At 38.6% G+C, this 18,789-nt stretch overlaps 1 protein-coding gene across 1 annotated transcript in view; it reads left to right on the plus strand.

Annotated features, from left to right (window-relative positions):
• LOC103804067 (neurexin-3-beta) overlaps window positions 1-18,789 on the plus strand; it is a gene marked incomplete at both ends in the record, with an annotated part of 204,472 nt that overhangs the window by 128,744 nt on the left and 56,939 nt on the right. Inside the window, 2 exons of the mRNA XM_009076656.1 lie at window positions 925-1,014; window positions 7,258-7,565. Coding sequence (XP_009074904.1) covers window positions 925-1,014; window positions 7,258-7,565 — 398 coding nt within the window. The remainder of the gene's footprint in view (window positions 1-924; window positions 1,015-7,257; window positions 7,566-18,789) is intronic.

The following is an 18,789-nucleotide window of genomic DNA, read 5'->3' on the forward strand; positions in this document are numbered from 1 at the left end:
CTACTAGAGATTGTCCCAACCCATCTGACCTGTACAATTTTCCCATAGCCAGGGAATTTGGATGAAGACTTTGTGTGAATCCTATTACTCTCTGTATTGCACAAGTAATAAGAGCTTTCCTCCAAAACACATTTTGCTGGATAATTCTATTATCCATCAACATGGAACAATGGAACTGTACTTGCCAGAATTTACGTCTTGGCTAATTATTTCTGCTTTTTAAAGAAAATTAATTTCTAAGCTTCTGTTTTATCCTGGCAACAGGCCCAAGTCTTTGGTAACTGAAAACAAGTCTTTGCATATCCTTAATTGACAGCTCGTCCTCTTTTTTAATTTTACTTCCCTTTTTTTCCTGTCTATCTTCCCATTCTTAGGGGGTTTTTTAAACTACTTCTATTACATCCTTTCAGCATTGATTTCCTATATGTTCTTCCTTCTTTTCTCTGTTTACTGGGTTTCTAGTCCTAACATGTCTTTTACTAGTGCAAGAATGTTTATCAAAATACTACTATCTGTGTGTTTACGTGACTAACATACTGTGCCATGTCCTTATGCAATCAGATCTAGAGTCTGATCAAAATGTTTTAACTCGTGGCACTGAGTTCACTCAAGGTCTCATGTCCCAGACAAATTGCACATGCCTTCTAACCAATTTGGATAAACAAATACTCTGAGGAGAGTCTGAGATATCTTTTTCATAAGATTTAATTTCTTCGACCTTCCAGAACCTCAGGCAATTCAATGTATAACTATTCTCCACTTTACTAAACATAAATCTCTTTCTTTTCAAATATATATGTACACACATGCACACTTATTTATTTATAGCTAAATAAGGTCATAAAAAAACCAAAAAATCTAGGATGTTTTAACTATTTCATTGACTTTTCAGATTGTTTTTAAGCTGTTTTTTAAACTTTAAAGGCAACACTGATAGTGAACGGTTCCAAATGGTAAAACAGAAAATCCCCTTCAAATATAACCGGCCTGTAGAGGAGTGGCTGCAGGAAAAAGGTAACAGTCATTAAAACTTTCATTTTAAACCCATTTGATTCTAAACCCTCATTTTTAAAGCCTGCGAATAAATGTTTCTTAAATGATAATCGCCTGCTGCATAAATGACTGTTTTAATTTTCATTATAATTTGTGTCAGCTTCCACCTGCCATATGTTGATAAATCATGCTATAATACATTGCTATTAAAATGCAGTTAAAGGGACGAAATTCTAAGCTTGCTATAATAGTAATGACAAACAAGCAAAAATTCAGGAGATGTTTTGTAAAAAAAACAAACCAAAACAACAAACCAAGAAGAGTGAAGAGCAACAACATGTATTATGGCAATTTAACCACTGCATGATTTGCCTATTTTGATTTGGTTTTAAGCTACATTTATATATTTATTATCAAAGTTTTCTTAAGAGATTTTCAAACCTACTTGTTAAACCACTTCCTTTACGTTTCTTTTTTTGTCATGAGTCTCATTAGCCACTATGGCTATGTATTTCCTAATTGTATTAAGATAATTAAACAAATTTAAAAAATGTTGTAAAGAAAACATTTTTTAACATTTTCATTTAAATTACAGTGAGTGAGACAGAGAAAGATGATTGTTCTGTCACTTTGATGCTATGTCTAGAGCACAGTTTGAACACCCAAATGATACATTTGTCTAAATTATGGATCAAATTCTTCCCTAACTTAATCTCAGGCAGTGCTACTTAATTTTGTGGGTTTGCCTGAAGTAATTGGCCTCAGTTCAGCAAAAGACTTAACATGAGTAAATCCAGATGACTGGAGTCAGAGTACTGCATATGGTCCATGACCTGTTGAAATAAGACTTGTGTCAGAACAGTAATGTTTCATTTGTCAGGAATTTGGAGGGGGACAAAATCTTGGATGTAGAGCCCATTCCAAAGCCTGTTGAGGATAACAGAATAACTTACTGATTTCAGTAGGGTTTGGACTGGGCTCTTGGTAATACAGTGAAGCTTAAGTCAGGAAGATCTTCTCCCTCTATACTAAATGTGGTATTAAAAAAAATCACCGTAACTAAGTCCTTGCCTTGAAATCTAGAAAAAGCAGAACACGATCTTCTCTTGTTTCCTTTTGTGAAAGTACTTCTGATAAAAAGGGGTAACCTTTGAAATCAGATCTTGCATTTTCTGTGCTGATTTATACTGTGGTTGTTAACACATTTTCCAAGAAGGAAAACTAGTCTTTCATAGGATTGGAAAAACATAATTTTTGTTCTGTTTCAAATTTCTATCCTCAGCTGAATTAACAAATTGATTTACCCAGTATGAATTAAGTTAAGGTCAGAAAGGATGTGGCTAAATACAGTCAAAACATTTTTATGTGAAGGGCCTGATCCTGCAAAGTGTTGTGCACACTCAGTTCCTGTTGACTTCCAACAAGAGCTGACAGTATTGCTCACTTTTCAGGTTTGGTTTACAACAGTGTAATGTTCATAACTACAGCTAAAGTATTTGTGAAAGTAAAACAAAAATATTTGTGTAACCAAACCAGACATATTTTATTACCACCACTGTCTTATGAAACAGTTAATTCAGCTACATTATAAATAAATTTGAAGAAAATGGTATACAGAAAATGCTTATTGAATCTCAGTGGGTTGCCCTGTTAATTTACAAGATCAAACTAAAATACATAAATAAAGTTTAACCCTAAAAAGAAAATAATTTTGGTAAGTCTGAATTGCTAAAGTCCCTTTAACACTAAAGTCAATGATTGCCTCAATTTTCTTAAGACAGATGCATGTCTAGTTCCTTGATGCAATTCATGTGCTTGAGAAATCCATATTGGTTTTCTTTTGGTTTGGTTTTGGGGTTGGTTTTTTTTTCCTTTTTGCTTTTCCACCAAATCTTTTCTTTTATGTCACTGCTTCTCCAAGTTTGAGCTTAAAAGCATGCCAAAGCACTTTCATTTGTACGCCATCCTGACATTTTGATCTGAAGTCTACCTTTTTTGAATATTGATGCTTTGTTAAAAGACAATCACACATGCACTAGGGTCTAAAAGAGACAATATTTGAGTGTTCAGTCACTCTCAAAGCAATTGAGTGTTGTTAGGTTAGAAGGGTAGAGCTATGTTTTTTCTAAAGTGAAAGGAAATTCTGTCTTCAGGACATGACATTGTGCAGTATAACACCTGAGACAACATAGCTTTGTTCCTTCATTCCAAAGTAGATGTTTTCAGCAACTTAGGTACCACTCAAATTAAAATATTATAAGAATGAGTAATTTACGTAGCTGTTCACCAACCTGCTCACCCATCTGGTCATCCATCTAACAATTAATGTAACGTGGAAACCTTCTGTCAGAAGACTTTATAAAGATGATGAGTGAAAGGGTAGCTTGCTATCAAAATGGAACAAGATGAACTGATGGATGGAGGACTAGATTAATTAAAGAGACAGCATATAGAATAGCTGTCTTACCCATATGAGTTCACGGCTTGAGTGAGGTAAGATCAAATGCTTTTTGACTGACATTTTTGAATGCCATAGATTTGATCTTCCTTTGCTATGTTATTCATGATAATGAAATAGTTCATTCTTGGAAAACAAATATAACACAACATCTTCCTGAAGCAGCATTGTTACTGGTGTTGGGTGGGGGTGGTTAAATTTTACTAATGAGGTTAAAATATATTTAAGATGAGCCCAGGTTTACAGTCTTGAGTTGTATGAATAATAAGCAAAATATGAAATGCTATTAACTTCACTGAGATTATGTATGTGGATATAAAAGGAATTATTCATCTTCAATTGTTTAACTTAAGTAGTCATAAATCCAGCAGACTTCCTTAGCAGAACACCTGGTGTCTGCTAAGGCACAGATGCTGCCTGTTCTGCAATTGGATGAGCTAATAAAGGCCCAGAAACATCTCATCAAAAAGTCTGATCCCAGAAATCCTTGTTTATTCAAATCTCTCTTAATTACCTGTAAAGTCTCATTGATATAAGTGATTGTACTTTTGAAGTAAGAACTCTTAGTGTGAATTAGAATTTGCAAAATCGGGCCCAAAATCTTAATAAACAATATATTTCTGTAACTAGGGTTACAGAAAAGTTACACTTCACTAAGATTTCCTGTGATCCTTTTAATGAGAATTCAGTTTTCCAAATGAAGAAGTCAATGAGAGAGCAAACAAGAAAACAAAAGCCTGAACTATTCAGAATGTTTAAAAAAAAACCTCAGAAACTTAAAATATGTTCGTAATTTTACTTCAATATGACACTAAAATAGCAGTAGGGAGAGTTCTCTGGAAAAAAAGGACTGTAATTCTACAATCCTGAACACCTAGTAGAATTTCCTAATGTAAACAGTTTCTCAAGAAAATTCAGTGGCCAAATAAATTTTACTTAGGGGAAGTAAGGGCTTCAGATTGATCTCATCAAAAGAATAATTCAAGGAGACATATGGTAGCAGAATTAAGTGTTTATTCTCTCAACAGTTTTTTCTCATTCCGTATGCATTTCCCTGTTGTCTTTATTCATGCATGTGTACACCACCTTAGAGTGAAGAGTGAAGAATGACAGGTTGTAGGTGACTGCAGCAAGTGATTGGGGTTTTTTTAGCAAACACACTTCTAGTGGTGCAGTGCATGAATCCTGGTCTGAAAAACCACTTAACAAACAATGAAGACTCCAAAACACACAATCAGACTTCCATTTTTACTAGAATGCAGTCACCTCCTTGGTGTACACTTTCTTTCAGCATTAGAAGATGCAAAGGAAGGCCCAGAATTGGAGACATGGTCTTTTTTTCAGCCTTAATTTACTAACTCCTCATTCTTGAAAATAAGGCAAAAGATATGGCACATATATAAAGCTGTGCTATGAGCTTGGGATAGAATAGATGACATCCTGAGGAGAGTTGCAATTCTCCAGTAAAAGTGACAGAACCTCTTTTCTGTCCTGGTCTGAGGAGCTCTCCTACCCAGAGCAGCAAAAATTCTCATCATCTTCCACCTTTTTCCCTTTGGCAAAAGATGAAAAAAGATACAGTATTGATTCAAGGGGATAAAGGAATGGGAATGGAAAACTTTGAACTGTCAGTACCTTCCATGCATTTTCAGGGATAACATCTCAAGTTTAATGAAATAACTCCCTCTTCTTTACTCATCTTGCCTCTAATTTTTGGCACTTTTACCATGAGTAAGGTGGGAAGAAGGGAACAGTAGCGAGTGACATGTCTGGGTTCATAAGAGCGGGGACAATATGGACAGAAATATAGTGCTAGAAGGAGAGAACATGTTAGGAGAAGGGAAAACGGTGTACTGAAGATCTTACAGCGTATCCATTAAAAAATCCAAAGCACAACAGGACAGAGAAGGAAAGCACACTCTGAGGACATGGTATGGGACAAAAATTTGCCCTTCTACAGTGTACAGTGCCATTTCCTCTAAATCAGACTGGAACTGGGCTGAGAGAGCTGAATATCTTGACAGATATTGTTATTGGATCCTGTTTTCCTCATAGGCAAGAGTAAAGGCTCTGCTTACATTCTGAGGATGTGTGGTTTCAGTGCATGTTTGTTGATGTTTAAATAGACATGTTGCCTCTGGTAAGTTTAAAACCTCCTGAGATGCAGAATATCGCATCAGGTGTTTCAACACTTTCCAGGGGAAGGATACCCTCCATTTTTATTTCTCATTTCTTCATCAATGCAGTTACTCCACCCTGATCAAGACCTAATTTTTCATTTAAAAATCCGTGGGTGAGGAACACAAGGGATGTGCAGCCCACCTCCACATGTCTCTATGTTACACCTCTCCATACACTTTTGCTTAGTTAGCTTGGGCCCTCTTTGGGGACAAGAACTACTTTCAGATACATTTCTTCTCTTGTCCCCATTCTCTTCCCCGTGGTCCATCCTGTCACCATAAGATGATGCTACACCGCATCACCACTTGACTTCGAGACCCGTCACGACGACCACCAAAATTGGTGAGCTCCCCCTCGTATTTTGATCTACTCTAACCACTGGCTGTGAAAGAATGAGCAGTGGGTTATAGGCTGTGCTTTGCTACATGGTGGCATTCTGCACCTTTCATCAGGTTGGACTAGAGAGAGAAAGTGGCGAGTGAGAGCTGGGAAGTGGGAATGGGATGGGGACACATATTTCAAACTTCATAAAAATGAGAAAACACAGTAAGATATCTGAATGATGATTGACTTGATGCTGCATTGATAACCCTTCTGAGCTCTGTCCAGTCTGGTTGTGTGTTAATGCAACAGATTCCATGCCCCTAATTGGAGGAATAGGGAAGTGATAGGCACTGCCTTTGCACTTCATGAAGCAATTTATTTCTTAACATGTTCAACCTAGTGCAGCCTGAGGCATAAAGAGGGTTTATAAAGCAGTCCAGGCTGAATGTGATGTAAGTGTCCTGCAAAATGAGGTGCATTGGCGATTGTTAGTAGATTTATTTTTAATAAATGTGTTTTTTATTACACATGATATTAGACCGCTTCTAGCACTCAAAGTGTGACCTTGACTAAACCACTTAACCTGCCTACATTTGTCTGTAGGAGGGGAGTCATGTGTAAGGCATTTTGGGGCTTAACTATCTGAAGCACTATGTTATCCTCACTATTTCAAAAACTTTGCTCTTTCACAGACATCACCAATGTTTGCATTTTTTGTTCCTTGGGTATAGGTTTGCAAGCCTTCACAACACAATGTTTACAGGTAGAAGATCATGACTGATCCTGTCATAAGATTCCTGCTCAATCCTTGAACACAGTAAAACATTAGAAAAACCTGATGTATAAGTCACCCCTGAAAACCTTTGCATTATTAAAAGTGGCTTTATCCTATCCTTTAACCAGTCAAAATAGAAGGTTTATTTTGGGGCTAAAATTTGACAGGTAGTGCCATCTGACAGTAGAAAAATAGCCACATATTGAAGTTCTATTAGCAGTTTAAAATGGGTCCAAATCTAAAAGAGTGGGTTCAAATTTCTGACTGAGTCAAAGTTCCTCCAGAGTTTTGGTATGTGAGTGGATGCTGAAGTATCGAGTTCAGTTTTAGGTGTTCTTGCTTTCAAGATAATCTTCCTTATTAATGAGCTTTAGGCAAAACATTTCCATACTGTTTTTCTGCAGTCATCACTACCAAGAATGAATCTACTTCTTTTATTTTGTCCATCATTTCTGGCCAGGATTCAATGTAATATGCAAAGTGAAGGAAATGTCTGGCAATAATGTTCTTCACCCCCCTTCACTAGGACGACAGTTAACGATCTTCAACACCCAGGCGCAAATAGCCATAGGAGGGAAGGACAGAGGGCGTCTCTTCCAAGGCCAACTCTCCGGGCTCTATTACAATGGCTTGAAAGTGCTGAACATGGCGGCAGAGAACAACCCCAACATTAAAATCAATGGAAGTGTCCGACTTGTTGGGGAGGTCCCTTCCATCTTGGGAACAACACCCACAACCTCTGTGCCACCAGAAATGTCTACTACCGTCATGGAAACCACAACTACGATGGCGACCACTACAACCCGAAAAAATCGTTCGCCGCCCAGCATCCAGGTGAGTCAAAGAGTCTTCTGCATTTCTTCAGGTTCTTGATTAGTCTTGCTGCTCACTTCTAAGTTCATGGGATACATGCTTTCTGAATCATGCTCCATGTAACTATTTTAATAATATTATATAGGGTAAATCAGCACAAAATGTTGTTCTCCTCTGTTGGAGAACAAACAGCTAGATGAATTGTTACGGCACAAGTACGTTATAATGGGGACAGATTTTGCTCCTGTTTTAGTGCCACCCCATTTATGGAAGTAGGAGTGCACCAATGTGAACAAGAACATGTTCCTGAAGTCCATATGTGTGGAAGTGTATTCCTAAGAGAGTTACAAAGCTTAATGGGAAGTGGGTGTATGGTTATTTATTATTATGACAGTATGTACTGCTGCAATAGTGAAGTTTATAATGGGAAGAAAAGCAATGGAGCACTACTTCCAGTTAGAGTAATTTTTCATTTCCCTTTTATAGCCTTCCTGTTGAGAATTTTAAAGGAACACTATCAAGATCAGTTTCTTGCAAAATGTAGGTGTTCCATCATAGAGCTGTTCCAATCTATTTGGTAAAAGTCATCCCTACAAAAAAATTAATTTCATATATCCTGACTTAATTGTGCCAATGTAGTGTTTTCGAGCCTAAAATGCATTAGTTTTGGAATCACTTTTCTGTCAGCCAGAATGTGGTACTGATTAGAAATAGGCAGCTTCAATTGGCTCTCTGTGCCTATACAAAGAAAAGAATCCTGTAAATAACCAATCTGAGCTGTGGATGAGATTCTGAAAATTATTTATTTCAGTGGTGTAGTATCATGTTATCAACTAGAATGAAACATTTGTTTTGAAATCATTAAAGAGTGAGGTGGAGTTACTGCAGAGACTCTAGCAAAGTGCCTCAAAAATGGTTAAGGGACTGGAGCATTTCTTCTATGAGGAAAGGGTAAGTGAGCTGGGACTGCTCAGCCTGGAAAAGAGAAGGCTCAGAGGGGATCTTGCCAGTGTGTGCAAATACCTGAAGGAAGAATGTAAAGACAACAGTGGTGCCCAGTGACAGGATCAAAGGCAATAGGCACAAACTGAAACGCGGGGCTTTCCCTCTAAACATCAGGAAACACTATTTTACTGTGAATGTGACTGAGCACTGCACAGGCTGCCCAGAGAGGCTGTGGAGTGCCCATGCTGGCAAATATTCAAAAGCCATCTACACATGGTCCTGGGGAACTAGCTCTGGGTGATTTTACTTGAGCAGGGGGTCAGCCTAGATGACCTCCAGAGGTCCCTTCTAACCACAACTATTCTGTGATTCTGTGAGGTGCCTCTGGCCACAGTGGAATTTAGAACTATTAGAGTAATTAATTTCAAGCTAAGGTTTAACTGTGCCCCCTTTGGTACTCTGTAAATCCAGTTGGCAGTGGGACTGGGATTAATTGAGCTATTAGCCTCAAGCACTCGATAGCTGATTTATAAAATCTCAGCTAAATGAGGGGAAATTACCCAGGTTTGGTCACTGTTTGTTAAAAACTTCCAAAGGATTGCAGTTCTTTCTGATCAGTGACTAGTTCTAATTTTAGAGAAATTGTTTGTACAGATAGATCTCCAGAAGTATAAAGTCTGTGATTCTTATCCTTACCTCTGCAATTTTTAAAGACAGCAGAACTATGTTTAGCTATAGCAGTGTAGCAGAGAGTAGCACTGGACCTTAATGGGCTGGATTAAGCTGGAAATGACACTGGCTTACTTGAAGAGGAACTCTTCCAGAAAGCTTCCTGCCTAGCCTACATGGCAGCTCACTCAGCCTACAGAGACCACTGTGTGCTGAAAGAGTATCAAGAAGATTTAATAAAATGTCAAAGTGCTTCTAAAAACATGGTTAGAGCAGCGATTTCCTGGATACACATGCACCACAACAAACAGCCTCATCTCAGATGATATTAAAGCAATAACTCTTTGACGCTTCATGCTACCCGCTGAAAGAAAAATAAAGGTCAATATGTACCTCCATTACAGCTTTCTGCATTTCAATATCAGGCCATTTTATTGCTGTTGCAGCACAGATGGCTTGCCTTTCTTCCTTACTTTTGGTGGAATTTGATTCTGTCAGCTTAAGTTGCATTATTTGTGTGGTGCGAGTGAGAAAAAATTGTCTTTTCCTGTTTGGGCAGTATCTCCAGCTGTGGTTTTTCAGATCCTTAATGGTTATTTTATCTTGCTTGTGTTCAACATCACCATCGTCAACCCTGTTTACAATTTTAGATCTAAGTGGTGGAAAAATCTAATAGAGCAAGTTTGTTCTTTGGGGAACATAAAATATACCTACCTAAGGCTATGAGCAGTACAAATACAGTTAGTTATTACCTTGTTCCAGCTTTCTCTTCTCTTTTCTGCTCAGAAATAGACAATTTTTCTTTGCTTTCAAGGCTGTTCACAGTGTAGGCTCTTCTCTCCTGATTCTGATCAGCATGATTCAAGCATTTTTTTGCTCACTCTTACATTTGATCATAAGAACCTTTCTGCTTCCTGGTACCATACACAAGGCAGCAGCAGGTTATTTTTCCAATCCCATTGAAACTCTCCTTTCATCATGATGCATGCCAAAAAGTTGTCACAGGTTAGGCTGATGATGGTCTAAAGCAGCTGTTTTATCAAGTCAATATTGTCAGAATTTTTTTGTTTATTATCTATGTCTCTGTACCCATGTGCGATATCTTGTTTTATGCACAGAACAGTTCCAGCGCTTTGTATAAATACCAAGTAAAAATAAAGCATCTAATGCAAAATGGCAGGAATCAGGATAAAGTATTATTCTTACTATATTCAAAGGATCTGTGCTATTTGTGTTACTAATTTTCATAATAAGTAACTAAAACTTCTCCTTTGCATATAAAGCTTGTGCAGAACATCAAGTCTGTAATGCCAAAGTGATCCAAAATCCAGGGAAATTTCTGTAGGATCTACATGTACACATCACTTGTTAAGAAAGTACAGAAGAGCATGATAAGTGCAAAGATTTCTTCTGTTTGTAATGTGCACTGAGATACCTCCTGCAGTTAGGTAGCCTGAGTGCTGTCAGAAGTATTTTAGAACACTGTTAGACTAAAACAGCTGGGAAAATTATGTGCTTTAAAACTACACAGTAAACGTTCAGACCAATGACATGCTTCAGTTTGTGAAGATCCCAAACATGGTATATAGCCTTGGACAAACAACCAAGACGAAGGGAATTCAGAGAAAAATATTACTGGAAATACCCAGTGGCAATGATATTAGCATTTAAAATGTCTATAATGTCATTTTGTTTTAAAATTTATAATAACATTTCTGCAAGGCAGTGATACTGAGATCAGTGGAAGACAGGCAGGATTCGAGTGAGAAACAGTTGAGACATATGGCTGTATGCTATACTGCTGGGAACGTTTCTGTGATTCAGAGAGGCCTCGAGGGAAGCTAACAAAAACTGGCCTTTTTCTGTAAACTGAAAATAAGGGAGAAAAAGGAGTTTCAGTGTGTATTTGTTTCAGTGAGTTGCAAATGGTGCTTTTGCTCTGCTGCCCCTGAGTAGAAGCACTGATTTGACTTACTCACATGTGGTTTTGTTCTGGATTTAAGTACAGACTGTTCAGAAATAACATGTGTTGTACTAAATTCCTGGTGCCTGTCTCAGGGCTCTGACACACCAGACTCTCCTGTGATAGTAATATCCTCTCTGGGACTTCAACTTGGCCATGTTACCCCACGAAGACCTCAAAGACAGCTCGTTAGCTTTTATGTGTGGTACAGTAGCATGATGTGCAAGCTGCTATTAGATGAGAGTCAATGTACTGATCCACATTGTATTCTTACGAGGCTGTCCTGCTTCTCACATGGTTACTTCATTAGTTAAAGGTCCTGGAATCCCACATGTCCCCATTTCCTGATTTTTAAAGCACAGCTTCAGTTATTAGTGAAATACTTCAGGGATTTTTGGGTTTGGGAGACCTCTGTGAAAATGGGTGACTCCCTTGGTGTCTGCTTCCATGTCATCTGCTTATGTGGTCAGAAGGTTTTTCATAAGTTGCTACTTAAAGCTTTTTAGGACACTGTCCATATGCTTTGAGGTGTCACACTGTCTGGTTCACAGCTGGATCATGGAGTTTTCAACTATTTGTGCAAAGATATCTTGGAAGTTAATTACTAAGTAAAGCTAGTCTATAAAACATGCATCATAATACACCTATCTTCCATTCTAAACACACTCAGTTCAGCAAATCCAAGAGGAGAACCACTCTAGGTAATCTTCTGGAGACCCTAGGGCCCACTGACATAGGGCCAATGTGTCTGCCTTCTTGCATAGATGGCTGGGGACCCAAGAGCAAAACAGTTTTATGTGAAAAAGAGATCAGAACCCTTTGGGGAGGGCAGATGGTCTTCTGGTTATGCTCTCCATGAGGAACCAGAAACTGTGTGCTCTATTACTTCTTGAGATGAGGATAAGGACACTTGCTAAATGGTTCAAACTGTAGCTTGGAGGTGACGAGAATAAATTACTTGTGGATGTTTTCAGCTATGATCTTAGGGCCCTAGAATGACAGTGTATGATATATTACATGAAGAACGTTCTCTTAGAGAATGGAAGCTGCCCATTATCCATATGGAGAGTCCAGCCCATTGGCATGGCTTAGAATAAGGTTCTCAACCTTTATATTTAACCATTAGACTTTTGAGCCTTCTAACTCTGTTTCCTATTGAGGGTCCAATAATCTTGATTAATGTCTTTCCATAACATGCAGCTCCAGGCTAAATCCTTCCTTACAGTGTATATCACAAAGGAAAATAGCACAGGAGATTTGTCAGTCTAATTAGACTTTCACTGTCAGTAAGACAAATAAAATTGTCTCACCCTTGGTCTTGCCTAGGTACTTTCTTCTACACTCATAGATAATAATTTGGTGGGGAAAGAAATTGGCCTTTAATTTAGTTTTTGCTTCTTATAAGTCACTAGTGACATTTTCATCCCAAGTCTGCAAAGCTCTAATGAAATAAGAGCTTTTGATGAGTCTCTGCTTTAAAGACTGACTTCCTTGGCCCATTGGTACAGCTGAGAATTACACAGTCTGACTCACATCCCTCTTTTTCTGCTTCTTCCTCCACTATTTTTTCTTAAAGATACCAAAGCCCCCAAATTTACCATGCTTCAGAGTGGAATCCTTTCTCCTGTACTACAGTCCTACATTGCTGCAGTGACGTTCACAAAATGGCATTTACTTATTCACAGTCACATCTCTTTTGTGCTGATTAAATAGTAATGCACTTTGAGCAGAGAAAGAAAACACAGTTTGGAAGCAAGAATCCAAAGGTGGGATTGAAAATTTTCATGCAGACTATTGTTCATGAGGGTTACAGGGTTATTAATTCAATAATACCAAATAACCTCTAAATACTTCACAAGTATGTAGCATAGAAATAGATATAGTGCACACTGAAATTCTGAAATACAGAATCTTTGGAGCGTAATGTAGTAGCTACCTAACCAGAAACATATATATGATATGATAATGTTCTGTATGGGAAAGGGACAAAAATATTCTCTGAGTGAGTATTAGATGAGTGAATGCTGTGGTGTGTTTAAATTATGTTTATTGATGTAGTGTTCAGCACACTCAGATTACCTATAAAGATCATATAATCTAAACTATAGCCCTGTATTTTCATTATTTCATCCACTTACTGCAGAAGACAGTAATGCTGTACTTCTGAAAGTGTCATAGTGTACCAGCTTTCTCAAAGTGCCATAGTGAGCCATGAGTTCAGTACCCATCCAAAAAGAGAATTTTCCAGCCTATGCTCCCAAGTGCTGACAAGTACTGATGATGAAAATAATCTCAGCCTTGTATTTCTGCTAAGCACAATTACAGTAATAAAGAGCATTATCTTTGTAAAACAGCTCTTGCATATGCTGGTGTATGCTGTCATTTGTTGACATTATCACCGGTGATATTTGAACATTTAACTTAGTTACCATTGTCAGCTCCAAATGGAGACATTTCTCTCGTGACTGCGGGGGGGGACTTGATTGAATGTGTGTGGCAAACTTGAGAGCCACAAGTTGATGCATAGTGTAATTTCTCAAAATATAGCTTGCACTCATTTTTTGGATAACCTGTCCTTATATAGTAGCATTGGCAAGTAATCACTTCAGCCACTTCTCTGTATGCCTTTAGCCTGAAGATCTGAACAATCATTTGGGGCTTGCAGCAGGATCTCAGCTGGTGTTTTTGACACATGTACCCAGTTCTGTTCTACTGTGAATTTTGGAAATGAAGATTTGGCCCAGGATAAGAAGGGCAAGGAGAGGGGAGGAGCTAGTCTATCACTTTTCTAGAATTTCAGTATTTTTTTTTAGATTTTTCTCTGTTTATTTTTTTCTCTTGATCAAGAACTTAAATTTTAATTCACTTTTAGGTGACCAAAAAGCACACCCTTTTCTTTAATAGAAGGATAAGAAGCTTGAATAACAGCTATAGTAAACTGATACCTCCCTTCTTCAAGCAGGCAGGCATACATTTCTCGGAAAGTAACCTTAGTAACATCAGTATGTACATTCTTCCAGGGCACAGTATTCCTTTGTGCATTTAGACATGTCATTTGCCCTGCCAAAAAGGATTCTTGAAAGTCATGTGGAAGATTATTTTCAAAATCTGATTAATATAGTACTCAGGAACTAAAGCTACTCTAGTTGACCATACATTCGATCCCAAGCCAAATGAAAGAATAGGACAAGTATGTTGTTCTAGGAGTGTTGTGCAGCGACAATGTATGATGGAGAGATCCAATACTGCAAAAGCAACTACTTAGAAATAAATGGAGTAGAATCAATGGTTATAGCTCAAATATAGTTTGCTCATGTTTTGTTATAGAATATCTGCTGTACTTGCTATTTATATACTTCAGGGAAATGCCTAGAAGCTGCAGACATTGCCAGAATACTTCCAGAGCATATAGTTCCATTTTATTTGTTTGTGGGTTTTTTTCATACAAGACTGGCTTGGCTTGTACATTCCTGCAAAGTGGTAAGGTACATCTTACCTTTCCTGGCTCATTCATTTGAATGAATGTGCAGAAATTGGAAACACATCCATGCTGTTGTGACAGACCTGCTTTCTGAAACCATCTAATTAATGCCTTGGATTTTCTGTCGAACGATGGGTTTGTTAACTAGCAGAAACAGAAGGATTTCTCCTAGTTTCTTTTTCATCTGTGGGATGAGTTGTCACTGATTTGCAAGATATGTCTGTCACGGTGCAGCTTGTAAAAGTAGTGATTAGCAAGACAGGCTATACAACCACCAGTTCTTTATCTCCTCCTTTAGATGTCATATGAGTAGGTGAGATGTTGTTCATTTTGATTGCAAAATTACTTCTATTATATTCTGAAAGATAAGAATGTATTTCCAAAAAAATTCAATGGAAAAATAAAGCCAAAGGGGTGAGAAACTGAATTTCAGTTCTCCCAGTATTGAACAGGATGTAAATGCTCCCCTTCTTCTTTCTTACAGGGAGTTTTTGAAGAAAATTTGATCTGTTGGCTTCACAGCCTTAAAATTAGTGGCCTTCTTCCCTAATAATGGTTTTTAGAGTTTTCCACTGGTGCTGTGTTGCTTATTTTACTGTGTCTCAAACTGGGTGTGCTAAGCAAATTGATTTGTGGATAAGGATACTTCCAGGGACTACCTGTCATTTATTACAAGACGTGAGCCAAAGAGTAGGAAATGTTGAAAATAATCTTAGAACTAAATGTATAAAAGTGGATAGAGAAAGGACAAATACTGAGGGGCAGACAAGGAGCTAAGACCCAGAAGATGATACATCTATCTTGTAAAGATATAGGAAAGAAACAGCAAGATTTAAACATGGAGAGTGACATGGCTAGTGCTCCTAGGCTGGTGGTTCTAGCAACTTCGTTTTGGAGCGACAAAGGCTTTGGGAAAAGACAAACTCATAGCATATGGCTTAGTAATCGCTTTTCTTTTTAATCTTTGCTTTGTTCCATGCTCCATTTTCTCCAGGGATAACATATTTTATTTTTGCCAAGCTGGCGGGGGCTCAGTTCAGTAGAACTGCTGACAGTGAGATCTGAGGACCCATGACTTCTTCCATGGCAGTTCAAAGTCAGGCAGAGCTGGGATCATTCACTTGTACAAGGATCATTTAAAATGCACCTCTTTCTCTCACTTGCGACAGTTCTTTTCCAGTAGTTGTTTCTAAGCAGGAAAATTCATTCTTAGTGTAAAAAGAGTCAGGTCAGGTAAGGACAAAAAACTACTATAGGTTGTGTTCTAACATCCAAGCAATAGCCTTAGTGTCCAAGCCATACACAGAGATTTGCAGAAATAGCTTGAATTTAACTTGGTCATAATATCTTTATTCCCCTGAAAGATGACCTCCAACAAAAGTATAAGGACATGAATGATTTTAATCTGTGATAACAATGGAGAACCAGTCCTGACTGACTCCAGCAGCATAAATATACAAAATGACAGATTATCCTGCGGCCTCCCTCCTTGCTGCCTGAGCAGACACATGCACAGTCAGTAGCACACAGCAAAATTCAAATCGATCTTTATCTTTTATCTGTTGCCCCAGTGATTAATGCTGCACTTGCTGGGAGACTAATCAAACGAGGGGAAATATGGAGAAAGAAATATGTATTTCTTAGACTATCGTTATCAGTGTTATTATTATTCCTTTAATATATTATCCTCCCGTTAGAAGAACTTAATGCAGGAAGCAAGAGGTGAGAGCAGATTTGGTGGTGAGAAGATGAATGAGGCAGGCTACAGCAAGTGGAACACAGGCATTTTGCACAGGGAGGTGAGCTGCCAAGCTGCTTTGGGGTTGCAGCATTTTAGCTAGAGAACTAAAAGGCTGTAGCAGGCTGGATACAGGTCCTGAGCCAGGAGCTCTTGTTTTCTAAGTCATACTCAATTCACTCAGCAGCTGTCAACAAACATACCCTCTAAATGAATTTTTACTTTTCCTGTGTAGTAAAATAAGGGTACTGGGTCCATCTCATGGTCAAGTTCACAGGCACTATTCTGATAGTGTGGGTAATACCTTATAAATTCCATCAGGTGTTGTATTCCCTTTCCCTCCTCCCTGGCCCTTGGCCTAGGTCTTTCTTAGTAGTACTAAGAGCCTGTAGTTCCAGTTTGATTCTGAAGATGTGTACAGCATAGAGCAGAAAATTTACTCTGTGGTAAAAACAGAAATGGATGTTTTGAATGCATATGACTTATATTTAAGTAGGAGGCCTTTCTTATGTGCGGGTTGGATTGGATTCCAATTGCCTTGTTTCCTCAGGATTTTATGAGGAAAATACTTAAAGATATGGTAATTTAGAGATCACACCTTATTTTGTTTTCCCTTCGAGCAGAGGAATACAGAAAGGAATACCTATAATAAAGGAATAGACTTATTAGGGATTCAGAAGATATGACTAAGAGGAGGTCTTATCAATGCATGCAAGTATCTTAAGGATGGGTGTCAAGCAGATGGGGCCAGACACTTTTCAGTGGTGCTCAATGACAGGGCAAGGGGCAGTGGGCAACAACTGAAACACAGGAAGTTCCATCTGAATATGGGGAAGAAAGTCTTTACTGTCAAGGTGACAGAGACTGGAACAGGCATCCCAGAGAGGTTGTGAAGTCTCCTCCTCTAGAAATATTCAAAATCTGTATGGACATGACCCTGTGCTGCCTGGTCTAGTGGAACCTGCTTTAGCAAAGGTGTTGGATTGGATGACCTCCAACCAAAATCATTATGCGATCTGTGATACCTATGCTACAGATGCATTTTTTTGACAGGGTCAATATTCCCTGGAGACTGTTTTATTCCTCTTTGCTGTGGGCATAATGCCCTCTTACTTCCCAGAATAGCCTCAAGACTTGCAAATTTGTTTAGGGTCCAAATCGTAAGCATCATTGTCTTAGCTCCAAATTGATTACATTTAGGCAGCAGTTAATCCTGTTCTCTGCTAGAGCAGTGCTGTATGTTTCTATTAACACTTATATTGGCAGATGGGTCTCTAGTGCCCAGGTTAGTTTCATTGTTATAAACATAGCCTCATTAGAGAGATTCACAGAAAGCAAGGTAAAAACTTATTCTGTACTCCTGATACATGCTGCTCCTCCACTCACATTTGTCCCATATATGTATCCCAGTTTACATATACTACTGAAATTGTCCTCTCACTGCCTAATGCATTGCCTTTTATTCTGTCACACTTTAGACTTGCATAATTAACTGTTGTTCTTAAGCTTCTGAGCAATGGCCATTTAGGTGACTACTGCTGTCACCTGCTTGTCTTATCTTGAGATTTAGCAATTGGTGAGAATGAAATTTAGAAATGTAGATATGCTTGCTATACATCCTGCTCCTCTGGAGTCCCTGAAGGCATCCAGCTTTAACAGCTCTAGAGGAGGATCTGTGCAGCAGAGCTTATGGCCTTCCTCCAGAGCCAGGAGGGCAGCTGGTCCTGCTCTGTAACAGAGCTGTGTGTGGGTGCTGGGAATCAGCAGGATTTTCAGCTGCTAGACATAAATAAGAGTGACAATGTGGAAAGGATAGATAGATGGGAGGAAGAAGGAGGGTTGTGTGTCATATATATGCCTCAGAAGGAACCACTGCAGTGGGAGTCTCTCCTGTGGAGGACTTCTTCCACTCCCACATCTGACTCATTGTGAGGCATTGTTGCTTGCCTGAAGATGAATATTTCTTTGCTGCTCAGATGGCTGATTGCATGTTGTCCTTCTGTTTATGGACTAAAGCATAGCAGAGAAATTTCTGCTTGCTTGGCTGTAGCATTTGTTGTCCTGGCAAGAAGCAAGAACCACTTACAATCTGCTGTGAAAAGGCTTGGTGTCTCTCTGATGCCTCTCAGCTAATATATGATGCTTGCAAGTTATTTATTTTGTCCTTTCTTAACTGAAGCCATGGGAATGGTGTTTGCTTCTGCTCTATGTAATTCTTGGAGGGAAAGGAGGGAGAAAGTTGGCATGAACTGGAAAGCAGGGCGAGAGCCTGACTATGGATTGCTAAGGACCAGGATCTGTAATGTTCTCTTTGGCCTTAGGAAATACTGTATCAACTGGAGTGAGTTGTAGCCCTGTAGTCTGCACCTTGCTCTTTTATAATGGTTTGTTACATCATTCAGGATAGGTCCCTGGTTTGGATTCTGAGTCTGAATTGCCATCTGACTTC

The sequence above is a fragment of the Acanthisitta chloris genome, unplaced genomic scaffold, assembly GCF_000695815.1.
Source record: "Acanthisitta chloris isolate BGI_N310 unplaced genomic scaffold, ASM69581v1 scaffold14046, whole genome shotgun sequence".
Lineage (NCBI taxonomy): Eukaryota > Metazoa > Chordata > Aves > Passeriformes > Acanthisittidae > Acanthisitta > Acanthisitta chloris.